The sequence below is a fragment of the Glycine soja genome, chromosome 13, assembly GCF_004193775.1.
Source record: "Glycine soja cultivar W05 chromosome 13, ASM419377v2, whole genome shotgun sequence".
Taxonomy (NCBI): domain Eukaryota; kingdom Viridiplantae; phylum Streptophyta; class Magnoliopsida; order Fabales; family Fabaceae; genus Glycine; species Glycine soja.
Genome location: NC_041014.1, coordinates 5,414,923 through 5,442,774, shown reverse-complemented (window position 1 = coordinate 5,442,774; position 27,852 = coordinate 5,414,923). Strand labels below are relative to the sequence as shown.

At 39.7% G+C, this 27,852-nt stretch overlaps 1 protein-coding gene across 1 annotated transcript; it reads right to left on the bottom strand.

Moving 5' to 3' along the window:
- Positions 1-176: 176 nt before the first annotated feature.
- LOC114382485 lies at positions 177-27,642 on the bottom strand. The gene is made up of 9 exons (XM_028341950.1): positions 27,205-27,642; positions 26,313-26,454; positions 25,953-26,234; positions 25,717-25,864; positions 24,252-25,223; positions 23,880-24,118; positions 23,708-23,781; positions 934-1,042; positions 177-527 (listed from the first exon to the last, which is right to left on the bottom strand). Exons 1-9 carry the CDS (start codon positions 27,258-27,260, stop codon positions 504-506), a joined length of 2,046 nt encoding a protein of 681 aa, XP_028197751.1. The 5' UTR covers positions 27,261-27,642; the 3' UTR covers positions 177-503.
- Between the last annotated feature and the right edge of the window lie 210 nt (positions 27,643-27,852).

The window sequence follows — 27,852 nt, the reverse complement described above, 5'->3', positions numbered from 1 at the left end:
ATCAAGATTGAATTGAACATTTAAATATAATTAGAGGACCAAATTAAATATCAAGTCTTCAATAAATTATGAAAGACTTAAAAATGTGAGCACAAATAAAATTGGAAAGATCAAAATCGCATATAGGCTTAAAGTTCAGAGACTAAATGAAATTATGCCCGTAAGTAATTTTAAAATTAGTGACTGTAAATTGTACAAAACTGGTGCATTTTACAATTGTTCAATTTTGAATATACATTGAGGAAATTTACAAGTGTACTGTACATACTTTGTACATATTGGACTATAAAACTCATCATAAATAGACAACTGTGAGAAGTAAACTTGGGGAACTAAAGAGAGGGGAAAAGGTAAAATCAAAATTTGTTACAGAGAAATAATCTTAAAATTGCAACGGTAATCGAATTGAGTTTGCTGAAAATGACGTGTTGATGTTAGATTTGTAAAAGTTACCAAATTTGTTTTCCAATACAGAGTGCTGTCTCTGAAAAGACACAATACAATCAAACGTTCTTCTTTTCTTCCGTCTGCAAATTGAAGTCAAAGATAAGCTTAATGATTAACAAGTTTTCAATGATAGTTTATTTCCACTCAAAAGCAACATAAAAGTACCAAGCAATGCTATCAAACACATTAGGACAAAATACAAGAGCAAAAATATTACACAATTAGCATTTTGAATGTACAAAATAAAGAAACCAATAACAAGTAACAGGGAGCAGTGCACTTGAGAAGCAACTACATTTCACGAGCAACATGTTTATTTGTTTTATGCAGTTTTAAACAAAATCCCATTTTAAAATCATTCATTAGATAGTTGTTCTCAAATCTTATTCATCGCCTAACTTCTGAAATAAATATCAAATAACAGGGAACAAGAACTTTGAAAAGTCACAAAGCTGATTGCATCATACTCAATTTGAGAGTTCTCACCAAATTCAGCGGCAAGCAAGTTTTTCCATTGTCTCTAGAGTCGTCTTGCCTTGATCTTTGGCACGTACCATATAATCTTTGGACGAACTCCTGTACATGATTATAAATGCTGCATAGATAGTCACGTCGAATCAGGGTTAGCACCAGATATTACTTGCTTGATTGATAGACTGTACAGAATGATAAGTATTCCTCATAATTAGTTGCATGTGAAGCACACAATTGTCAAGAGCCAATCCAACATCTAGTAACACTGTTATGATTCAAACAACATTAGGAGCGTCTTCCTAAGAAAAGGTAAAATCGCAATCACCTGTTCAAGACAATATAGTGTCCATATAAACTCCTACATACTATCATATAAGCTGAATGTCAGCATATATCATAATATAATATTGCTATAGAACATATCCTCCAACATAGAAGATATTCATATTAGCATTGCACCGGCCTCAACAACAAAGAGGACAAATTAAGAGTCATTGTTCAGGATTTAATGCTAAATTCAGATTCTCATCCAGGCTACATCTTACAAGGTAATAAATTGTTGTATAAGAATACACTGGTGCTACCAAAGACTGGGATTCCATTGCTCTTAGCTGATTTTCATAACTCAGCATAGGGTGTTCACTCCGGCTTCTTTAGAACTTATCAAAGACTAGCTGGGTTGGTATAATGAGAGGGGATGAAGAAGGATATCCAGTGTTTTTTGTGGCCACCTGTGATACCTGCCAACGAAATAAGTATGAATCATTACCCCCGCAGGTTTATTGCAGCCATTACTGATACCCTCACAAGTTTGGAGTGACATTTCATAAGATTTTTTTGAAGGTCTTCCTAAATCAGAGGGTAAGGACACCATCCTTGTTGAGGTGAATCGGTTAACCAAGTATACCCATTTTATCCCCCTTAACCACCCATTTACAGCTAGAGAGGTAGCAAAATACTTCATCCAATAGGTAGTACGGTTGCACGGTTTCCCTTCCACTATTGTTTCTAATCGAGATAAAATTTTCCTCAGCTATTATCTAAAAGTTCCCAAAGAAAGAGTGTGTACATAACTATAACCATAACTGCCCAGGTCTTCAAGATCCTGGTCTCTCCCATAAATCTACAACTCCCTAAAACTGCTTGCATAAGTGGTTTTATATCAAATTATAACTGTTATATAAAACAAGTTATGGTTATAGTTATAATACCCACTTATAATCTAGTTATTTATTAGTTATGGTTATAGTTATGAAAATACCCAAATCATGAGCACCACTAGAGCCACTAAAAGACCCAAGAAGATATCACAAACTTGTTGGCAGACTCAGTTACCTCAGTGTCACCAGACCAGACATCACTTTTGCAGAGTGTTAAGTCAATTGCTCAATGCCCCTTGTGATAGCCATTGGAATGTTGTCATGCGCATTCTCAGATATATCAAGAACGCACCAGGCCACGGATTTCTATATGAAGACGAAGACAATGTCAAAATTGTTTGTTACTCTAGTGCTGATTGGACAGGAGTTCTACCTCAGGCTATTGTGTTCTGCTTGGAGGGAATTTGATCTCATGGAGAAGCAAGAAGCAAAATATAGTTGCGAGATCCAGCGCTGAAGTTGAATACTATACCATGACAGAAGTTGCATGCGAAATTACATGGCTTAGGCAACTTCTCCAACAATTAAAGTTTGGAGACACTCAAGACACTAAGCTTATTTGTGAAAATCAAGTTGCTCTCTTCACATTGCATCTAATTTAGTCTTCCATGAACATACTAAACACATAGAGATAGATCTCGTAGCACTTGGCTGATATTTTTACTAAGTCTTTAAAGGACCTCAGGTTGAAACTATATGTAACAAGCTTGGTGCATATGATATATATCTTTCAACTAGAGGGGGAGTGTTAGAATTAGTGATAGAATCCCTAATTAATAGCTGATTAGCCTTAGAATCATCATTCCATTTATTAGTATTTACTGCAAATATATTATATAGAGAGAGCTTTGTGTGATCTTGACCAGACACACAATTCATAAATTCTTTAGTTAGCTTTGTTGGTTTTGGTAGAAGAGACTATATTTAATGGCATTGTGCAATATATGCTACACTTGGGGTACGCATGTTAGATTTCAGCTTAAAATCAATTGACACTAAGTAAAGTTATCCAACAGATATATAACGTAAGAATTGAGGCAACGAATGTGGGACTTCCTAACACATCCCGCCCCTCCACAAATGCCTGCCAGAACAGGCGAGTCTACTAGAATAGACGAGAACAAAGATGGGCTATGGCTCTGATACCATCTTAAAATGTGGGTTTGGGCCTACTCCACCCCAAAAGGTGCCGGTTGCTGCCACTTATACACTTTATCTTGACCTTATCTCTAGCCAATGTGAAACTTGATTTTTCCCAATACACCGCTCATGCCCAACACTTTTGAGCTTGACGCGTGAATAGCATGGTGGGAGGCCCTTTGAATGGATCTAGGATAGACTTTGATACCATCTCAAAAAGCATATTATGAGCCTAACACAATTCTACAAAGTTAGATCCAAAACCACATTCTAAGATAGTATTAGAGTTTATCCTAAATCCATTAAAAGGCCACAATAGAATATATAATGTGAATCATGTAGATTTCAGGTTTTGATGATGCCAGAAAAAATTCATTTGATAATGATTGTCATCATAAAAAAAGGGGAGAATGTGAATGTATGAATACATGGTTTTGATGATGCCAAAGAATAATCAAACAAGGTTGCTTTCAAGATTACTTCAACAAACATTCAAAGGTTAAGTATTGCTTCAAGATTAATACAAGGTTGCTTCAACAAACAAGCATTGCTTCAAGATTAATTCAAGATCAAGCTTTTGCCTCAGAACAAGTGTTTCCAAGAGATCAAGGCTCTGGTAATCGATTACCAGGCAGTGTAATCGATTACCAGAAGACAAATTTGAAAAACAGCTTTTAAAAAGGGTTTTGAATTTGAATTTTGAATCATGTAATCGATTATCAGATGCTTGTAATCGATTACCAACAACGACACTTCAGAAAACACTTTAAAAAGTCGTGACCCTTCAAAATATAACTGTGTAATCGATTACTAGAAACCTGTAATCGATTACCAATGAAGAATTTCAGAAAAAAAAATTTGAAAAGGCACATCTCTTCAAACCATTTTTGAAAAGGTATGAAAGACCTATATATATGTTTGTCTGACTTTAAAAAGTGAGAGAGGGATATTCTAAGAGAACTTCATTGTCAAATGCTCTCTCAACAACTCTTGGGCAAACACTTGAAAATCTATTGAGAATTCATCTAGGAACTTCAAATTGTATTATCATCTCTAAAAGAGAGAAATTCCTCTAGGAACTTCAATTTGTACCATCTACTCTAAAGGAGAGAAATCTTTTTGTTCATCTCAGAAAGTCAGTTGTAATCAAGAGACTAGTTGTCTCTTGAATTGTGAGAATTGTAATCAAGAGACGAGTTGTCTCTTGGAGAATCTTTGAACACAAGGGTGGGGGATCCCAAGGTGTGTTCAAAGTCTATAAAGGATTTACAGAGATAGTGAAAAATCTCAAGTGGGTTACTTGAGGACTGGACGTAGGCATGATAAGTGGCTGAACTAGTATAAATCGAGTTTGCATTTCTCTCTTCCCTTATCTCATATATGTTATTGCAATCAATTTTATCTTGCATGTTTAAAGAACATTATTAAATTGAATGATGCTTCTTCTTCTGCATTTTGAGTCTATCATTTAGAAGGGGGTTAAAAGTTTGTTAGTGGGAAATTTTGAAACTTAATTCACCCCCTCCCCCCTTCTTAAGTTTAAGTTATTGAGGTCACTTGTCCAACATATAAGTGAGAGGCAACCCTTACCCCATGAGCTAGCTTTTGGGATTAAGTTAGGTCCAAATTCACATTCTAAGAGAGCATAACAATGAAATCAAAAAGGAGGTTTCTTTGGCAAAACAACTGATTTGGGACAGGTTAAGTATTTGGCTTCAGAGAGAGAATTTGTGTAACAGAATGAATGAACCTCTTTTCATTAACTTGAAAGAAAGTTAGTTACAAAAGAGATATTTATAGCTTTCTAAACTAAGAGTAGTACAACTATCAATAGTTGTAAATTCCCTAAGTAGAAGCTGCTGTTAGCAAAGGCTAACAACTCTAACTAAACTGTTTGAACAATTTTACATTCATATACTCTAATAGCCCCCTCAAACTCAGGGGGAAGAGTTTTCAGAGGAAAATCACTTCACATTGAGTTTGCCCCTGAGAAACTCAAAACATGATGAAGAAAGGGGCTTGGTCAGTACATCTGCCCATTGATCCAGAGCTGAAATATAATAGATGAAAAGCTGTTGGCCAGAACTTTTTCTCAGACAAAGAAGACATCAATTTCCATATGTTTGGTGCAACTATGGAACACTGGATTATGAGTGATTGACACTGCACTCTAATTGTCACAGAGGAGAACAGGAGTGGTAAAAGGAACTTGTAACTCTGTCAGCCAAGATCAGCTCAGTAGAGGTTTGAGCCAATCTACGGTACTCGGCTTGAGTGCTAGATCGTGCAGTGACCTTTAAGTGACAAAGGCTAGGCAAGAGAAGCAGGCTTTAGATGTAAACCATGAGACAAGGTACCTTTGAGATACCTTAAAATCCTTTTGACTACTGCCCAATGAGATTCAAGAGGCTGAGCTATAAACTGACAAACTTTATGAACGGCAAAATTGATTCCAGGTCCAGTTAAAGTGACATATTGTAGTGCACCCACCATTGATCTATATGAAGTTGGATCTTGAAATAAACCAGCACCAAACTTGGACAATTTACAATTAGAGACCATGGGAGAGGGGATATAATGTGTTCTTCCATGTGTGTCTTGTGAAGTAAATCACGTATGTACTTGCTTTGAGTCATAACTAAGGAGTTATCAGGTAGATACTTTATCTCTAGGCCCAAGAAATAATCCAAGTGGCCAAGTTGCTTGAGAGAGAAGACAACATTAAGTTTAGTAGTTAACTGCTGGATGAGAGGAGTGGAGCTACATGTGATGATAATGTCATCCACATAAACTAGCACATAAACAATATGAGACTGATGCTTGAAGATAAACAGGGAAGAATCACATTTACTGCCCACAAAACCAAACTGAAGAAGAGCAGACTTCAACCTATCAAACCACTGCCTTGGGGCTTGTTTTAAACCAGCCTTGTTCAGTTTGCGGCAAACAAGAGACCTGTCCCCAACTTTAAAACCAGGAGGCTGTGTCATAAACACTCTTTCTTCAAGTAATCCATTTAAAAAGGCATTATTCACATCCAGCTGAAACAACTCCCAACCATGTGTGAGAGAAAGAGTGAGAATAACCCTGAATGTGATAGGCTTCACAACAAGGGAAAAAGTCATGGAAATTAAAACCATGGACTTGGTGGAAGCCCTTTGCCACCAACTGAGCTTTAAACTTGTTAATGGAGCCATCAGCATTCTCCTTTACTCTAAAGACCCACTTGCACCCAATAGCCTGTCTGTTGGATGCAGTTGGGGAGCAATACTAGTTCAGATTGGGAATGGCACTTCAATTGGAGGAAATCTTTATTTGACAGCGAGATTATAATTAGGGGTGAGTAAACAGACCCAGGTCCATGAACTGGTCCGCGGGACCCGCGGTTCGCACGGGTTACGGACCATTTTTTTAAACGGTTCATGGTTATGTCATATTTTTGGGTCCGCCCCGCTTAACCCGCGGACTTTGCGGGTTTGGCCCGCAGGATCTGCGGGTTGCCCGCAGCCCGCATTAGATTTGATTTGTGTGATCCTGACCTAATTATATTACGTTTGATTTTCTCTTTTTCACTTTAAACTTTTCTTTTAAAATAACACAAAGAAATATATTAGATAAAATAAAGATTTAAAAATAAAAATAAAAGATTTAAATTAAAAGATGATAAAGATAAAAAAAGGATAAGATAACAAAAATAAAAGATTAAGATAAAAAAAGATAAGTGATAACATGATAAAAATCTTCCTTTTTGATATTTTCTCGATTTTTTTTCTTTTAATTTATCATTTTCATATCTGTAAGCCATAAATAATAAAAAATCAATTCTTATCATTTAAGCTAAAAATAATTGTTAAATAAATATTTTAAAGATATTTCAATATATTTTTATTATAAAAAATAGCTCACATCATATTTAGCATTTATTATTGTAGCAGGCTAAAAACACTTTTTCTCCACCACATAGTCACGCACGCGCACAAGTCATATGACTTTTTTCCTTATAAGAAAAATAAAACGCGACTCACATGGAGAAGACTCAAGTTACTTCAAATATGAAATCATTTGTTGTTGGAAATATTTAAATTTCATATTTTAGATTTATTGCTTGGATTTTCTTTTGTTAAGACATTATTTATTTTATTGATGTAATTGACTAATTATTGAGATTTTATTTACATTTGTATTGAATTTAATTTGATTATATTGTATTTTTATTAAAATTAAAATTCTTTTAAAACTAGGCCCGCGGACCGGCTCGTTTGATCTGCGGGGTCCACGAGGCGGGGGTGGACCAATTTATTTGGCCTGTGTAAGAAGCGGGGCGGACTGGCCCGGTTCGCTGCCAATGCGGACTTATGCGGGCGGGCCTTACGCGGGGCGGGCCAGCCCGTTTACCCACCCCTAATTATAATGGCTGATGATTTCCTTGGGGAGATAGCATCGCAACAAATCCATCCAGTTAGAGCAGACTCTTGGGTTTGGAAACCCAAGCCAAGTGGACATTACTCATCAAAAAGCGCGTATGATATGTTATGGGGAGAGTTAATGGGGGAACAACAGGATGCTGTTTTTGAGGAACTATGAAAATTCCACCTAAATCATCAATGTTTGCATGGAGATTAATCAATGATAGATTACCAACAAAGCTGAACCTTAGAAGGAGACAAGTGGAGGTGACTGATACGCTATGCCCATTCTGCAGTAATCATGAGGAGGAGGCTGCCCACCTTTTTTTTCAGTTGCAGTAAAATCTTACCCCTGTGGTGGGAGTCACTATCTTGCCTTAAAATAGTGACTGCACTCCCGCAAAACCCTCGAGACCACTTTATGCAACATGGAAATCAGATCGTGGCTGGAATAAAATCTACAAGGTGGAAATGCTGGTGGGTTGCTTTAACATGAACCATATAGCAGCAGAGAAACAAGATTGTTTTCCAAAATGAAACGTTCAATGGAAGCAAAGTGTTGGATGATGCTTTACTGCTAATTTGGACGTGGCTAAAAGTAATGGAAAAAGATTTTGTATTGCATTTCAATCAATGGTCCTCTAACCTAAGTGTAGGGTTCTGAACCTAGGATGGAAGGGTAGGGACTGGATTTTTGTAACAGGGTTTGTGGAGCTGGTTTGGGTCCTTGTATTCACCTCTGAACCAGCTGGTCACATAACCACTGCTTGTACTTTTAGTACCTCTGGTACTCCCAGTATTAATACAATATACATATTTTTGCTGAGCAAAAAAAAAAAAAAAAGGACTAAATCCCAAGTTTTGTTTTTCAGAAGAGCATCATACTCTAGCTGCATTGCAGCACACCAATTAGAATTCCCAATCCTGCTTTACAGTCTTAGGTTCAGAATTGAGTGAGAAACAATGAGGGATGAAGTCTAGGATTGTGAATCCCAGACTTGGACCCGGTCTGCATAGGATGAGTGTCAATAACTGGTGCAGGATTAGAGATAGAGACAGACTCAGAAGATGGTAGTGGTGAGGTGGAGGATTCTGAAGTCTGAGGTTGCAAAGTAGATGACTCAAAAGTGTGAGGGTGTGAACTTGAGGATTCGGAATGTTGAGAAACAGGATTTGATACTGAAGGAGAGTTGACAGGAATGGGAGAAAAACCAGGGGGAACACTTGGTGCAGTAGAAGAGTGGGAAGAAAGCAAGAGGGTAAGCCATCAACAAACAACAAAAATCAACCACATCCCCCCCTATACATGAGACCTGCACTAATATTGCTGGTCCAAATGTGGTATAGTAATTCAAAGTCTTTTTCTAAATTTCTAAATTTCTAAGCCACAACCAAGCAAAATATATTGCCTCCTCCAGTACTTGCTGACCCTCAAAAACATGGTTAGAGAAGCAAACTCTATTCCTATGATTCCATACATGCCAAGTTAAAGCGGCCCATATAGTGTGCCATCTTTCCTGAAAAACTCCAGCCATGTTGCCATACGAAATTTAGAGAAAATTCCCTCTCAGTGTTGCTGGTAGTGCAGTGGACACCTCCAGCCAGGAAAGACTCCCATCACAAAGGCGTCACCTTTTGACACCCAAAAAGTAAGTGTGATGCATCCTCTTCCCGTTCTGAACAAAGCGGACATTGGTAGTCATCTAAGGTTATGTTCCTTCTCCGGAGATTACATCTGGTAGGTAAATCCGTCTCTAATTAGCCTCCATAAGAAATTTGCAACCTTGCTAGGGATCTTGGTTTTCCACAGTTTGCTGAACAAAACGTCATCATCATCATTCTGATCGTTTAAATCCTCGCACATAGAGTAATACGCACTACTGACTCTGTATTCACCGCAAGAGTCTCCAAGCCACAACCACCTGTCCTGCTGATGTGGTGCAATTTGAATTTGCTCCACATCACTCAAAAAGTTTGATGCCGCTCCCGCCTCCCCCTCCATGAGATTTCTCCTCCACAATAAGTTTCATTCCCATTTCCCATCAATTAAGGCCCCCATATACTGAATATACTGCTGCTATTGCATTGACATACAATATAATCTAGTATATTTATCTCTAAACGACACTCCACCCTCCAACCAGCCATCTTCCCAAAACCTCACCCTCAATCCGCTACCAATTTTCCACTTAATCCCCTCTTTAAACCACCTTCCATCCTCACCAGCTCCACAAATAGCACTTAAATCCCTCCACCAAAAAGATTCCTTGTTACTTCACCGTTCCTCATCCAAATTCCTCCTCCCACCATACTTTGAATATAAAATTCTAGCCCATAATTCCCCTTGGTGATGGAATAAATTCCAACGCCACTTTCTGACCAGAGCAAGGTTAAACTTCTTCAAAACCCAAACCCCCAAACCACCCTTCTCCTTTGGTAAGCAAATCATCTCCCAATTGACGCAAGGTATCTTCCTCTCTTCCAATTGCCCTCTCCCTCCCCACAAAAACCTTCATTGTAATTCCTCCAATTTTGTCACCACCATATTTGGAACCCTGAAAAAAGAAAAGAAAAAAATAGGAATCGAGTTTAGGACTGACTTTATCAAAATCACCCTTCCCCCGAAGGATGAAAATCTTTGTTTCCGTCTATTTAGTCTCCTCTCTCACTTGTCAACAATCGGGTCCCACGTCTCACTTCGCCTTGGATTGGCTCCAATTGGAAGCCCCAAATAGGAGAAAGGCATCAACAACAATCTGTAAGAGAGAGAAGAGAGAATGAGAGATAGAGAGAGAGAGATCTCGTGAGAGAGGGAGACACAGAGTGAGAGAGAGAGAGAGGTCTCGTGAGAGAGATACACACAGAGAGCATGAAAGAGGGAGAGGGAGAGGCTATGACTTTGGGAGAACGAGGGAGAGGGGAAAGCACTATCCTAGAGAGTATACGCGTCGTCATAGGGATCTTGGTGATAGGACCAGAGGCAGAGCCTCTCCTAAACCACATAGAAGATGGACAAGAAGGTGGCAAAGCAAGGGTCGAAAGGAAAAATCATCTTTCGGGATGCACTTCAATAACTGTAAGCGGGACAATGCTGGTGATGAAGAAGGAGCATGGACAAAGGTGGTTAGTAAAAAGACTACGAAAGATATGAAGAAGACCCTGAAGGTTGACAATCCGACGCAAAACCAAGTGGTTAGGGGCCAACATACACGTTTCTATCTGAACTGGAGGGACAAGGAGGACATTACGTCATACTACTTCACCCATTTTCCAGAGGAAGCTGATGAAGGGTTACTGTGGAAGCACTTTAAAAAATGGGGTGATGTGAGAGAAGTCTATATAGCGAAAAGGCGCAATAGGGAGGGTAGAAGATATGGTTTTATGCGGTTCAAGGGAGTTTCGGACGCAAGAGGGTTGGAGGTGAAGCTGGACAACATTTTCATCAATGAACACAAATTGTTTGTCAACTTACCCAGGTTCACGAGGTCAGCTCAGACTGAAGGGAAGCAGCAAAACACTGGCTTTGGAAGAAACATCAATACTACCACTTCTAAATTTTGCGTTGAACCTATCGATCCCAGCCGGAGATCGTACGTGGTGTCTAATGGGAAGTCTTCAGGACATATGACGAGCAAAGCAAGCGTTGTACCTACTATAACGATTACCCCGTCTGCAGGTACGGGACTTTGGTGTAAGGATTCATGGGTGGGGAAGTTAAAGGAGTTTATGGCAGTTGATACCATAGAGGATCGTGTCGCCTGGGAGTTGGGGTACAATGTTCGTACCAGATTTCTTGGAGACGACATGATTCTCCTCTCTGGGTTATCGGACGATAAAGCTGAACTCATCATCCAAACGGAGAAAGAAGACGGCAACTCACTCTTCTACGCGTTGGAGAAATGAAAACCGGGGTGCCGGTCTAACAATAGGGTGGTTTGGATTCAAGCATGGGGCTTTCCGTTGGAGGTCTGGGAACTCGTACACTTCAAGAAAGCTGTCTCCTCCATTGGCGACGTCATTGAGCTGGATGATGACACAGAGGACCGACGAAGACTTGACCGAGCACGGATGCTGGTGAGGACACCCCTCCCACCGTCCATAAGGAGCGAGGTTGTTGTGCGGGTGGGTGGTTTCGAATATCGGGTGCGGCTCGTGGAGGAGATAGGGTCATTTGATGGGCTGAAGCGGAATGGTATGTCTCCGTCCGACGAGTGGTCGGAGGTGATAACCTCGGACGACGGAGGAGAATCTGGCGGCGCCGACGACGATGATAAGGAAACCAACTTTTCCTCCTCGCCGGAGTTATCCACTAAGACGGGTCTTGCCTTTAACCGCTGGTCAGGGGAAGAGCCAGTTGGGTATTGCCGCGATCCAATGGGTAATACTCAATATCGTGTTAACCATCGGGAAGAGGCAGAAAGCACCGACAAACAGAGCAGTGAACTCGTTTTGGCAAAGGTTGACCTTGAACTTAGCAGGGCAGTAGCGGATACCCAGAAGGATTGCATGAAGATGGTAGCCTGCAACGTGGCTCAGACTGCTGCCTTAAAAGAAAACATCCTAGAAGGAAATTATTTGAACGAAAGTGATAAAGTGAGTTCTGAAGGCTATTATTATGGGGAAGCAGAGGGAGAAATAAGGTGTTTTCAACCTCATTCGGATTTGAGCCCCAATCAGATTTCTGAAGGTGTTGGGCCTACTCATACATTCGGCCCTACAGCCCAACCCTCTATACAGATAGTGGACAAATATTCCAGAGTCTACGTTAGACAAAAATACCCCCCAAATAAACCCAGCAACTTGCAATCTGTGGAAAAGCAGTCCCAAGTTCAAAAAGCAGACAAGGACAGGGAGACTATCATTCATAACTGCATTAAAACACATAACCCGAGCCAGCTTGAGTCAAATAACAAGCTAAAAAGCAAGATCACAGGTAACACAGAGGTGATGGAGGAGGCCCATCAATTATGGGAGGTTGGACAAAGTTTAGGCATGGAGGCTGAAACAGACCACTCTGTTTTCATTCAACACTATGCTGATATGGAATCCAATGATCAAAAGGAAGCTATGGAGTTGGGAAATAGGACAACCCATAGATGAATATTTTATCCTATAACATCAGAGGGTTGGGTAGAGGCATTAAATGGGCCTCTATCAGGAATTTAGTTGGGAAGCATAAGGTGAATCTTCTTTGTTTGCAGGAAACTAAGAGGGATTCTCTGGATAAGGCAGCTGTTCAGGCCTTGTGGGGAGACCCAGATTTTGCTTGGGAATGGTTCCCAGCTGTGAACACTGCTGGGGGGATGTTATGCATTTGGAATAATAACAATTTCAAGGTTGATTATAGATTTTCAGAAAAGGGGTTGATTCTGCTGGAAGGGGTTTGGTTGGCTGAGTTGACAAGAGTGGTCGTGGCTAATATTTATGCTCCCTGTGATTTAGAAGGTAAGAGACAGCTTTGGCAGTCTTTGAGCACAAGGAAGCTTCAATCTCAGGTGGAGTATTGGTGTCTTGTAGGGGATTTTAATTGCATTAGACACCCCTCTGAGCGAATGGGTAGCAATCATAGTAACTCAGATTCTAATCTGATAACTGAGTTCAATGATTGGCTTCATGACATGGAGGTTGATGATATCCCCTGTGTGGGCAAGCACTTTACATGGTTTAGGCCAAATGGCACCTGTAGAAGCAAATTGGATAGGGTGCTGATCTCTGATGCTTAGTTATCTAAGTGGCAGGACTCTTCTCAATTCATCCTTCAAAGAAATTATTCTGATCATTGTCCTATATTTTTACAATCTAAAAGTATTGATTGGGGCCCTAAGCCTTTTAAGGTGTTTGATGGTTGGCTATTGGATAAAGAATTTTTCAAGGTTGTGAGGGACTGCTGGTCTGAAGCTCAGCCTATTGGGTGGGGTGGATATGTGCTGAAATGTAAACTGCAGAACCTTAAGCAAAGACTGAGAAATTGGAGCAAAGATAACTATCGAGATATGGGTAATAAAGTTAAGCAGATTCAGCTGAAGCTAAATGATCTGGAAAATTCTCTTTCAGCACAACCCTCTGCTCAGCAAATTCAGGATCTCAAGAAGACTCAAGCAGAGCTGTGGGAGAAGGCTACTATTCATGAGTCTTTTGTAAGACAGAAGTCTAGAAGCAAGTGGATTAAAGAGGGAGACAGCAACTCAGCTTTTTTTCACAGAGTCATCAATTGAAGGTTCTTGGGTAGAAAACCCTAATAGAATTAAGGCTGAAGTATTGCATCACTTCCAGAGCAGATTTTCTGAGCCTCTTTTGCTTAGACCCAATTTAGATGGAGTTGTTTTTTCTGTCCTGGACCCATTTCAGAGGGATCTGATGGTGGAACCTTTTAGAGAAGAGGAGATATATTCTGCAGTGTGGGCTTGTGGCAATGATAAAAGCCCAGGGCCTGATGGGCTGAACTTTAGATTTATAAAGCAGTTTTGGAAAGAGCTGAAACCTGATTTCTTAAGGTTTCTAGCAGAATTTCATGTGAATGCTACTTTTCCTAAGGGCCTCAATTCTTCTTTCATTGCTCTTATCCCTAAGATCAAGGACCCTCAATCTATTAATCACTTTAGACCTATATCCCTCATAGGATGTGTTTACAAGATTGTTGCAAAAATCCTTTCTAATAGGCTAAGTAAGGTTCTGGATCACCTTGTGGATGAAAGACAGTCAGCTTTTGTTAAGGGTCGTCAGCTGTTACATGGAGTTCTGATTGCTAGTGAGGTAGTTGAGGAGGCTAGGAGCAAAAGAAATCTTGCTTAGTGCTTAAAGTGGACTTTGAGAAAACTTATGACTCTGTGTCCTGGCAATTCATTTTTTATATGATGAGGAGAATGGGGTTCCATGAAAGGTGGATTGGTTGGGTTAAAGGCTGCCTTTCTTCAGCTTCAATATCCATCCTTGTAAATGGTAGTCCGACTGAGGAATTTAAGCCTCAAAGAGGTTTGAGGCAAGGGGATCCTTTGGCCCCTTTTTTATTTGTTTTGGCTGCTGAAGGGTTATCAGGTTTGATGAGGGAAGCAGTCTCTAGAAACTTCTTTCACAGCTTTTTGGTAGGGAAGAATAAAGTCCCAGTGAACATGCTTCAGTTTGCGGATGATACAATCTTTTTTGGGGAAGCTTCTATGGATAATGTTAGTGTTATCAAGGCTATTCTTAGAAGCTTTGAGATAGTCTCTGGTCTGAGGATCAACTTTGCCAAGAGCCAGCTGGGAGCAATTGGTCAATCTGATCAGTGGATCAGATCTGCTGCTGATCTCCTAAATTGTGGTCCCCTGCAGCTTCCTTTCTGCTACCTAGGGCTGCCTATAGGTGTCAATCCGAGAAGGAAGATGGTGTGGGAACCTATCATCAACAAATTTGAGGCTAGACTGAACAAATGGAGGCAGAGAAGCATATCCATGGCTGGTAGAATCACCCTAATTAATGCTGTCCTAACAGCTCTGCCATTGTTTTACATGTCTTTTTTCAGGACTCCTTCAACAGTGATCAACAAACTCATCTCCATTCAAAGAAAGTTTCTTTGGGGTGATAATCAAGAAGGGAGGAAGATAGCTTGGGTGGCTTGGAGTCAAGTGTGTGCAGCTAAAGAGAGGGGAGGTCTTGGAGTTAAAGACATTACAGCTTTTAACAAAGCCCTCTTAATCAAATGGAAATGGATGATGTTTCACTATCCAGATCAATTGTGGAACAGAATTTTAACTTCCAAATATGGGGGATGGAGAGGTTTAGAAGGAGGGGCCCACAAGGAAGCATTTCTCTTGCTGGTGGTCTGATTTAAGGTCTACAATTAATCACAGCAGTATGACAGATGTGTCCAGCCAATTCATTTGGAAGCTGGGTAGGGGTGATCAAATTCTCTTTTGGGAGGACTCTTGGGTGGAAAGAGGGATTAGGTTAAAAGATAAGTTCCCGGAATTATACCATCTCTCATCTCAGAAATTTCACACAGTGGCAACTATGGGAACCTTCTGTGAATCTGGGTGGGAATGGAGCTTTTCTTGGAGGCGAAATCTGTTTGATAGTGAAATGGGAAGAGCCTGAGTTTATTGATCAAACTGCTGCAATTAGGCCTTCTACAGCTTTAAAAGATTCTTGGTTATGGGGAGCTGACTCAAAAGGAATTTTTTCCACTAATTCTGCCTACCTTTATATTAAAGCTGATCATCTTAATGAAGATCAATGTCTTGGTTTCCAGCACTTATGGAACATCAAAATCCCTCCTAGAGCCCTAGTATTTGCTTGGAGGCTTCTATGGGACAGATTGCCCACTAAGGATAATCTACTTAGGAGGAATGTCACTATTGATAATGACCTGTGCCCTTTTTGTCAGAACAAAACTGAATCTGCCTCCCACCTATTCTTCTTGTGTCCTAAAGTTATGCCTCTATGGTGGGAATTCAGCTCATGGGTAAAGGAACCTAGAGTGCTTCATTGGAGACCTTTGGATAACTTCATCCAGCATTTCTCTACGGCAGGACTGAAAGACACCAACAGAAAGTGGAAAATCTGGTGGATAGCAGCTACAACATCAATATGGAATCTTAGAAATGACATTATCTTCAACAATCAGCCTTTTGTCATCTCTAAATTGGTGGATAATACAATTTTCCTCTCTTGGTCCTGGATGAGGGGGTGGGAAAAGGATTTTCATGTTCCTTTTCACCAATGGTCCTCAGCTATGGCAGTAGCTTTTAAGTAATGTTTGTCTTGTTGGGATGGGTTGTTTGGTTTTTGTTGGGTTGGTAGCTTCTGGTTTTTGCGGTTTGTTTCAGGAGGCTCTAACTCCTGTGGTTTGTTATAGTACCTCTGGTACTTTGTATCTTCTATCTTTAAATTAATATATTATATTTTTGGCCGTTCAAAAAAAAAAAAAAACAATCTGTAATTCAAAGCTGTAGAAGCATGTTGCACCCACTCATCCGACATCCCAAAAGCCCCAAAGTAACTTTTTGCGAAATTAATCTTCAAGTCGGAGACCATCTAAAAGCTTCTCAACATAGTTTTAATGGCAATAACATTTTGTATTGTTGCATCACCAAAGAAAATAGTATCATCTGCATACTGGAGGATACTGATCTCCACTTTGTTTCTTCCCACCAAGAAACCTTTGTACAGATTTTTTTTTCTGCGCCTCCCTCATCAGACCTGTCAAACCCTAAACTAAAATATTAAAAAGGAAAGGGGCTAATGGGTCCCCCCTGTTGGAGTCCCCTTTGGGGTGAGAACTAATCAGTAGGACTCCCATTTACAAGGACTGAGACTGAGGAAGTTTGAGGCACCTCTCAATCCAGCTAACCCACTTAGCATAGAAACCCATACGTCTCATCATGTACAGAAGGAACTCCCAACATACAGAATCGTAAGCCTTCTCATAATCTACTTTAAAAATTAAACAGTTCTTTTTGCACCTTCTAGCTTCTTCTACAACCTCATTAGCAATGACAACACTGTGCAATAGATATCTTCCATCTATGAAAGCACTTTTTCTTTCATCTATAAGAGCCGGCATCACCTTCTTGAGCCTCTGTGAAAGAATTTTGGCTACAATTTTATACACACAGCCTACTAAAGATATAGGCCTATATTCATTTAGGCTTTGCGGGTCATTAACTTTAGGAATCATTGCCAAGAAAGAGGCGTTACTGCCCTTTGGGAAAATCCCATTTGAGTGGAACTCCCCAAGAAAACAAAGCACGTCTGTCTTTATAACAGACCAAAATTCTTTTATGAATTTGAAATTCAGTCATCTGGCCCTGGACTCTTCGAACTGCTACAGTCCCACACAGCTGCCCTCACTTCAGTCTCCTCAAACAGAGCTACCAAAACCAAATTAAGCCCCTCATCAATAACATTAAAAACAACTCCATCCAGCCCTGGTCTCACCTCTGAAGGCTCTAAGAATCTATTCCTGAAAAAGTTCAGCACTTCATCTTTCACATTGGCTGGGTCATCCATCCAAACCCCATTAACATGAACTCCTCTCAACATGTTGGAACACCGCTTCCAATTTACCACCATGTGGTAATATTTTGAATTACAGTCACCTTGTTTCAGCCACATTACCCTGTCAAGTCTGCTCCTCGCCTGCCCATTAGGTCTGAGTGTATTTATGGCCTGGCCCAAACACGGAACATCTTCGACCCACATGTCAGCTATCCCAGTATTAAACTCTCTTGCTTCACTCCCCCCATTCTCCCTTTGACTGATGCCAACTCTTTCAGTCTGCCTCCTAACACTATTGTAGTCTCCCGCAAGGCACCACATGGATCCTCTTACTCGCTGTCACATGGCAAGTAAATATTAACCAACGTAATTCTCTCCCCTTCACCCCTCCTAAAACCTTCTAGTAGAATAAAACCATTACCAATTATTCTCCTTTCCTCCGTAAAAGTCGCATCACTCCACACGCATAAAATCCCCCCTGCACTGTTAACTGCTGGACACTCAGCCCACATGACATCCTGATCCCCCCACAGTAATTGACAAACATGTTTTTCTAACCTATCCCTTTTGGTTTCCTGTAAAAAGAGCATATCCACCTTTTCTTTCATAGCCAACTTTCTAAAGGTAATTTTAGAGTCATTAGGTGATACAAAGGAAGAGGAACCAGCAGCAGAAATACTTACACCTTCATCATTTCCTATTAAAATTTGATTTGGTCCATCAACAACAACAACAACAACAACAACGCCTTATCCCACTAGGTAGGGTCGGCTACATGGATCAACTTCCGCCATAATGTTCTATCAAGTACCATACTTCTATCCAAACCATTAATTTCGAGATCCTTTTTGATAACCTCTCTTATAGTCTTTTTGGGTCTTCCTCTGCCTCGAATTGTTTGTCTTCTCTCCATCTGGTCTACTCTCCTCACTACAGAGTCTACCGGTCTTCTCTCTACATGCCCAAACCACCTAAGTCTATTTTCCACCATCTTCTCTACAATAGGCGCTACTCCAACCCTCTCTCTAATAGCTTCGTTTCTAATTTTATCCTGTCGAGTCTTACCACACATCCACCGCAACATCCTCATCTCCGCTACACCTACTTTATTCTCATGTTGGCTCTTGACCGCCCAACATTCTGTTCCGTACAAAATCGCCGGTCTTACCGCAGTCCGATAAAACTTTCCCTTTAGCTTGATCGGTACCTTTGCATCACATAACACCCCCGATGCTTTTCTCCATTTCATCCATCCTGCTTGAATGCGATGATTCACATCCCCTTCAATTTCCCCATCATCCTGTATTATAGACCCAAGATATTTAAACCGTGTGACTTGAGGGATAATATGGTCTCCTATTTTCACCTCTGAGTTAGAAACCCTCCTTCTTTTGTTGAACTTACATTCCATATACTCCGATTTGCTTCTGCTTAGGCGAAAGCCATGTGTTTCTAGAGCTCGTCTCCAAGTTTCCAACCTCTCATTCAACTCCTCCCTCGACTCTCCAAGGAGGACTATGTCATCTGCAAAAAGCATGCATCTCGGCGCTATCTCTTGGATTTGTTTCGTGAGGACATCCAGAATTAAGGTAAAAAGGTAGGGGCTAAGGGTTGACCCTTGATGTAAACCAATTGTGATGGGAAAATCGTCTGACTCTCCACCCTGTGTCCTAACACTAGTCGATACCCTATCATACATATCTTGGATAGCTCGAATATATGCAACCCTAACCCCTTTCTTCTCTAGAGCTTTCCACAAAATCTCTCTAGGCACTCTATCATACGCTTTCTCCAAGTCAATAAAAATCAAGTGCAAGTCTTGTTGGGCCATGCGATATTGCTCCATCACCCGCCGTAATAAATAAATCGCTTCCATGGTCGACCTTCCCGGCATGAAACCAAATTGATTCTCAGTAACTTGAGTCTCCTTTCTTAATCTCCGTTCGATCACTCTTTCCCATAATTTCATGGTATGACTCATGAGCTTGATTCCCCTATAATTTGCACAATTTTGTATATCCCCCTTGTTCTTATAGATTGGCACTAACGTGCTTCTCCTCCATTCCTCCGGCATGCGTTTTGACCTCATAATTTCGTTAAAGAGTTCGGTGAGCCACTCAAGACCTCTATCTCCAAGAGTTTTCCACACTTCAATAGGTATGTTGTCTGGCCCCACCGCCTTACCATTACTCATTCTTTTCAACGCTTCCTTTACTTCCTGTTTCTGAATCCGACGATAGTACTTATAGTTCCGGTCCTCTTCTCTTGTGTCTAGACTGCTAGAGTCATATCCATATCCATCATTAAATAAGTTGTGGAAATACGCCTTCCACCTTTCCTTGATATCTTTTTCATGCACTAAGACTTTGCCTTCTTCATCCTTAACACACTTTACTTGATCCAAATCTCTAGTCTTCCTCTCTCTACCCTTAGCAAGCCTATATATAGATCTTTCTCCGTCCCTGGTTCCTAGAGCTTGGTATAGTCCGTCAAAAGCTTGGGCTCTTGCCTCACTCACCGCCTTTTTGGTTTCATTTCTAGCTATCTTATACTTATCCCAAGTTTCAGAATTTCTACACCTAGACCACTCCTTGAAACACTCCTTTTTTACTCTAACTTTGCTCTGAACATTTTCATTCCACCACCACGATTCTTTACCCCTAGGTCCAAAACCTCTAGACTCACCCAACGTCTCTTTAGCCACTTTAATAATCTCTTGGGACATCTTGTTCCACATATCATTTGCACTTCCTTGTGATTGTCCACACCAACCCTCCCATATCTTTTGTTGGAAGATTCCTTGTTTCTCACCCTTCAAGTGCCACCATTTGATCCTTGGTGCTACCAGAGGACTTCTTCTCTTTGCCCTATCTCTAATTCTTACATCCATAACCAAAACTCTATGTTGGGTAGTCAAGCTCTCTCCCGGGATAACTTTACAGTTCAAGCAATACTTCCTATCAGACTCCCTGATAAGGAAGAAATCTATCTGAGAACATGTCCCTCCACTTTTGTAAGTGATAAGATGTTCCTCTCTTTTCTTAAACCATGTATTGGCTATAGAAAGATCCAAAGCCTCCGAAAACTCCAAGATGGATTTACCCTCCCCATTCATCTCCCCTAGGCCAAAACCCCCATGCACCCCCTCAAAACCTCTAGCCACGCTACCTACATGTCCATTGAGATCCCCTCCTAGGAAAACTTTCTCTCCTTGGGGTATATCCTGAAGTACCCCTTCTAGATCCTCCCAAAATTTTACCTTAAAGTGTTCTGCTAACCCAACCTGAGGTGCGTACCCACTAATAACATTAAAGGTATCATGTCCCACTACCAATTTTAAGACTATGATACGATCTCCTACTCTTCTTACATCCACGACATCATTCTTCCACTCCTTGTCCACAATAATCCCTACCCCATTTCTTGATCTGATTTTTTCGGTATACCACAGCTTAAATCCCGAGTTGTCTAATTCTTTCGCTTTTTCACTTGTCCACTTAGTTTCTTGTAAGCACATAAAATTGATCTTCCTCCTCACCATAACATCCACTATTTCCATAGATTTTCCAGTAAGTGTGCCTATATTCCATGTACCAAAGCGAATCCTCCTGTCATGAACTAGCTTCTTTACCCACACCCGTTCACGAAAATGTGGGAACCCTTGCTTACTTTTCACTACATCCGGGCGGCGATGCAGCGGCCTTGATTTGGTCCATCAAAGTGACTAAAGTGTTTGATATTCTGAAGTTCACCAGTCACATGGAAACTAGCACCAGAATCCGGAATCAAAGTGGAGTTGGCATTGCCTTGAGATCTGGAATTAGTATTCATTGCACTTGGCTGTGTTGAAGCTTGAGCAGCAGTTCCAGACTTTGAATTGGGATTGATCCAAGTGTTAGAGGTTCTGACAGATCCAGAGGTGTAGGGAATAGATTGAAGTGTAGTTGGATCAAAGAAGATGAAGGATTCGTGAGGTTGATAACTCATGTCAGAACAGAAATGGCAAACATTCAGTGTGACCATACTTAAGACAATCTGGCACTGAAAGTTGGCAAATCAGCCACCACCATGACCTTTTCTGGAACTACCACCACTGCGACCAAAGCCACCACTAATGCCACAGTAGTCACTAAAACCACCATGGTTACCACCGCTGCAACCATACGAACTACAAAAACCACCGGAATCAGCAGATTTGTATGAATTAGGGTTCGAATATCCCTGAGTATAGTTCAGTGAAGGAGAACTAAGACATTGAGTTTCCTTGTTGTAACGAACAAGGCGAGTCTCATGACTGTAGTAGAGTAGTGCCTCAATTTCGGCAATGGAAGGCGTGCGCTTCTTGCTCTCAATAACAGAGACAATCAGCGCATAATCGGAAGGAAGTCCTTCAAGAAGCGCATCGACGTACTCTTCGTGACCAACCGGCCCTCCAACACTGGTGAGCTCATCAACAAATCCTTTGATCTAGCGCAAATATTCTTCAATTGTCTTTCCTTTGAGCATAACCGTGCACATCACAGTTTGCAATTGGCACGCACAAGACTTCGTCTGAAGATTGAAGTACTCGTGAATCTTCTCCCAAATTTCATAGGAGTGGTTCGATCCAAGCACTCGTGGTAGAACAGACTTCGAAAGTGTTGATTGGAGCCAAACAAGTAGCGTTTGGTCCTAAACTTCCCACACTTCATACGCAGGATTGACTTTATCAGCTTCACGATCTTCTTTGGTGAGATATTGCAGCGGAACAACCGGATTCACCACAAATTGTTGCAGCTTGTGCGACTTGATCATAGGCTCAACATGCTATCTCCAGTGGAGATAGTTCGAATCATCGAGCTTCTCACTCTCAGCAATGGAGTTAGGAAATGACTGAGAAACAGAGTTCTGAGACATGGAAGCCATGGACGAGAAGATTAGAAGCTTTGTGGAGAAGAAGACCCAGAAATTTTGAAGAGGGGAAAAGCTTCGAAAAATGGCTCTAGATACCATCTAAGATAATATGAGAGAGAGAGAGAGAGAATTTGCGTAATAGAATGAATGAATCTCATTTCATTAACTTGAAAGAAAGTTAGTTACAAAAGAGATATTTATAGCTTTCTAAACTAAGAGTAGTACAGCTGTCAATAGCTGTACATTCCCTAAGTAGAAGCTGCTGTTAGCAAAGGCTAACAACTCTAACTAAACCGTTTGAACAGTTTTACATTCATATACTCTAATACGATACCATCTCAAAAAGCAGATTATGAGCCTAACTCAACTCTACAAAGTTGAGTCTAAACCCACATTCTAAGATGGTATTAGAGTTTATCCTAGATCCATTAAAAAGCCACAATAGAATATATAAGTGGGAGGAAACCCTCACCCCATGAGCTAGCTTTTGAGGTTGAGTTAGGTCCAAACCCACATTCTAAGAGAGCATAACAATGAAATCATAAAGGAGGTTTCTTTGGCAAAACAGCTGATTTGAAACAGGTTAAGTATTTGGCTTCCACTCAATGTAAAGCATATGGTCATTTTAGGGGGGCTTACATTCAATGTAAAGCAAATTCATCAAACTCATTTTAATTTCTTCTTTTATCTTACTGAACTTCTATAAAATTTTTTAAAAAAAAATCATCTATCTAACTTTCTTTTCTTTCTTACCAAATAAATACTCTACCCTTTATCTTCTTTTTTATTTTCCTACTCTAAAACTTTTAACACAATACTTTCTTCAATTTAGAAATTTGGCATCTCTGTACCGTAGCATACAGATTTGGATTTCACAGTTCTTACACTTAGCAGAAGTATGTGCCTTATTTTAACTAAATTCCTACACCTAAAAGAAATGACTAGCTTCATTTCCAATACCTTTTTTTTCATTCTACCAAAAGTGACAAGGTTTTCCTTGAAATTGAATTGAATAACTACACGTCAACAATATTGACAGTTCACCATCAACACCTTACTAAAATTACCAACGGAAAGTGCAATTTCTCAAGAAATGTCTACTAAGCACTGTCTTTTAAGCTGTAATAGATATATTCTACCATCACACGACCAACATTTTACTTGAAATGTCATTTTATTTTCTTTCAAGTTATAAACAGAATATAAACATACCTTAGTCGATGCCTATTGCAGGCTGTGAAGAAGGCAACAAACCCATAGAGTATGCTCTTGAGAGCACGGAAAATCTGGAAAAGGAAATAGAAAAAAAAAAAACCTAACAATCAGGAAAGTCTTTAATGAAATCACTGACATCCAAAATACTATTGATATACCATCTTACAACCTGGGAAAAAAGGTCATTCCAAAGAGTTCGCCACATAGAAACTTCAGAAGCACTGACTGTTGCTTCAGAAGATGCTGCAAACTGGAAAATCCTACTAACAAACTGCCACGTGTTGCCAAGCATATTACAAATGTGTGAACATATGGAAGCCACAAAACCGAATATCACCAGGACAAGACGAACAGGAGCATATAGGAATTCCCAGAGAACCCAAAATAAAGGATATAAGATACAAGTAGCTGCAGTATATATCAGAAAGAGTAAAAGCAAGCAATTAGTAGAATATCATATGACAATTTATGTTGGCAAAAACAAGGCTAAATTTAACAATTAACAAACATGACCAGAAAACTAAAACATATGATGACTTACCAATGCTCCAAACAACATTGAGGACAAACCAAAATGGTGAAAAGAGCAGCTCCAGTACATTTCCCACTATATCAAAAGAAGTATCCACTACGAGCCAAATGACAGAAAAGATGCTTTCAGCTAATTCAAACAAAAACTTGAAGCTTGGGAGAAGAAATCCAAAAATCTCCACCAATGACTCTACAAGAGGTTGAACAAGAAAGGAAAAAAATGATCGCATGGTATGTGTAAAGGCAAGAAACCACCTAACAGCCTTCTGGAAGTTATGTAGAAACAGCATTGTGCCTAAGTATTTGACCCTTGAAACCATCTCCCAAGTTTCAATCCAATCAAGAAGAGGCCCACATATACGAGATGCAGTTGCCTTGAGAACAGGAACATTTTTGTATAAATCATAGAATCCAATGAGGACAGTAACAAATGAGATCAAAAAATATAAAAGTCTTGCAAGTGGGCACATCCAAGGACGATAAAGATTGCATAACACTGGATATGACTGAAGGAAGATGACCCAAGATGGAAGACCAGCCTCCAACAAAGTAAGCAATCGCAGATCAGATACTATGACTTCCCTGAATTTAAATGGGAGGTCATGATCATTAAACCTAAATGACAGTAGAACATCACTATATTGTGTTGCTTCAACTGTATCATCTTGAGTGGTTTCAACTGTATCATCAGAAACACAGCTAAAGGTCTGAGAATAATCCAATGAGTTATCAATTTCAGCTGCCGAGTAGCTACCAACTTCAACTCCAGCACTAAAGAAATTCATTAATTTTCTTCTCTTGTTAGGTCCAGAAGGAGGAGGTGTGTGTAGCATGTCTGTTGTTTCTTCTGTATCATCAGAATATACTCCAACTTTGGTACCCAAACTATCTTCAACAGTCAGAATTCTGCAGACATTATCATCACCATCATCAACGGATACAGTGCCAGAAAAATCTTCACTAGCATCATAAAATGTGTCCCCTGTTAAAATTGCAGACAAAGAAGCAAGGTTAAAAGCTTTTACATGAAAATCTCGCCATTCCAACCCCCCCGCCCCAAACACACACACACACAACATAAAAACGGAAAATAAAATTGGATACATAGAGGAAAGATTAGGTGGGAATAAGGTCCCTCCTTTCCCTTTATTTTCTAAATTTTATAACCCTTCAAACATGGTAATATCTCTACATACTCAGGGTCCTATTATCAACATAAACCAGTGTTAAGTAAATTATATGTAGCAATTTTCTATCAGATATGTGAGTGCCTGTGTCAAGAGATGCATTGCACATCTCCATACATAAGTATATTTCTACCTGCATAAAATACAAATAGATGCATGCATCTCTTCCTACATAAGTATATTTCAACTCAAATGAAATACAAATGCTATAGACATCAAGGCTATCCTAAATTCATATGTATTATGCACACTAGGTCTGAAGGCAATGATGAGAATTGCTGTTAACACCTGAGGCGGAATCCAGGTGTTCTTTCAGAAGCAACTTTTCAGAAGGTGTTCCTGAGAACCATGAAGACATACAGTCTGCAGCTTGAGCTATACTGTCAAATTCCCATCTTTTCATCAGTTTAGCTTCTATAGCCAGTGATGTATCAGTCTGCAAAACAAACGAAATAACTCAATAAATGATAGTGTAGACAGTAATCTGAGAAAATAACAAGAAACGTGCCAAAGAGATCAAATACCTGAAGCTCATTATAGTAGTTAATACCACGAACACTGGTCCATGCAACTTCAAATACAATAAAGCCATACAGAGTTCTATGCAATTCACTGCTCAATTGTAAAGAATTCCTTAGGTTTTTCACAGGCAACAAAACTTTCTTTCTTGATAACATCACTGCTTCAATCAACGAGAACCATCTCATAAATTTCTTTGGTTTGCTAGAGCTTGATTGAGGACAAACCTCCTTGCCTTCCTTCCTCTCTCTTCGAGATTTGGAATATGCAAATGGAGAAAGCCTTGACTGAAATAAAATAAAAAGGGTATAACTCTTATTCTAAGACAACAATTACATGCAAATCAAATAGTTGAGTTTACCAACCTTAGTAACCATCAATTGCCAAATGTGTACTCCCCGTGAACCAAGGTCACTCAACCATGGTCTGTTGTCAACCAAAATATACATTTTTTTGCTATCATTTGCGAGAAAAAGGCTAAGATCTGCAAAATAAGATTGCAAGTCTCTGCAAAATACACCACAAAGACAAAATAAGTGAGCATTACAAAAACAGAAATACAAAATAACTCTTGATCTATTTAAATACAGTAGATAACAACCAACCAGACGAGACAGAAATTTTTTGGCTAGTCAAAGAAATTTTTTAAAAAGTTGATGTGCCAAATCATTAAATCACTGTAACTGAAAGGTAAGTGGAAGGAATAACAGTTGCACTTCCAAATTTCCAATAGTCTTCCACCCGATATATATATACAAGATAATGCAAAAAGTGACTTGCAATCTACAAGCAGCTAGAACTGAAAGTTAAATGAAGACCAAAGCCAACAATGTTACTGATCAATTACATCTTCAGAAACCAGAAAACGCCCTCAATTTCAGTCAACCAGAAAACACGGTTCAGTTCATAAATTTTCAACCGATTTTAATCAATGCAGGTGAAAAAGTAACAGAGTTCAGAATACAACAACAACAAAGCTTTATCTCACTAGGTGAGGTCGGCTACATGGAGAATTCAGAATATTACCATTTTTTTTTAAAAAAAATAAACACGGTTACCATTTGCAGATATTGGCGATAAAACAGTATCCGTGAACTCAAAATTTAAAATCAAACCTACCCAACCCTTTCACCAAAAAAGTAAACAAATAAATACATTCCATCCACCATGAATTCAATAACCATGTGATCAAACAAGCCATTAAAGCTAATCATAAATACAAAAAGGAAAAAGAAAAGAAGAAGAATAACAACATACCCAATTTGCAAACTCGTAAGAGGAAAAATGCAGCGTCCATCGTCACCTTTCCCCATTAAGAAAAACAACACCCTCAAACCCCTTCTTATCACCAAAACCTGCTTCTCCAAAATTCCCACTAGCACCTGAGAAATGGGTGTTCCATGAAAACGAAGAAGAACGAAAGGCAATGGAACACGGAGCGAGTAACTTCATAACAAAGAATATAAAACAGAAAGAAAGAGAGTTAAAGGGAGGGAGGAGAAGAGTGCATAAATAAATGCGGATTTGTACAGAGAGGTTTTCTGTTGGCGATGATGCTAATTGCTAATTACTAATTTCAATTTGGTTTAGCGCAGAGACAGAGAGAATGAAAGGAGAAGCAGAGAGAGAAAGTAGTTGAACTCGTCAGGAACGAACATGTTCCCTTTTTTTTTTTTATGGAATGTTTTGTTTGTATGTGGCATGTGCTGTTAATTAAAACCTTAAAAATAGGAAGGAGTCGAGAATTCAGTGCTTGTGTCGTGTTGGGATAAAATGGGTTTTTTGCTTTCACATACGCGTGTTATCCTATTGATTTTGATTTTGATTTTTATTTTTAGAAAAATGGTCATGCAGTTACATTAAAACAAGTTTACACACTCATTTGATAATTAAACCTTTTTTCAA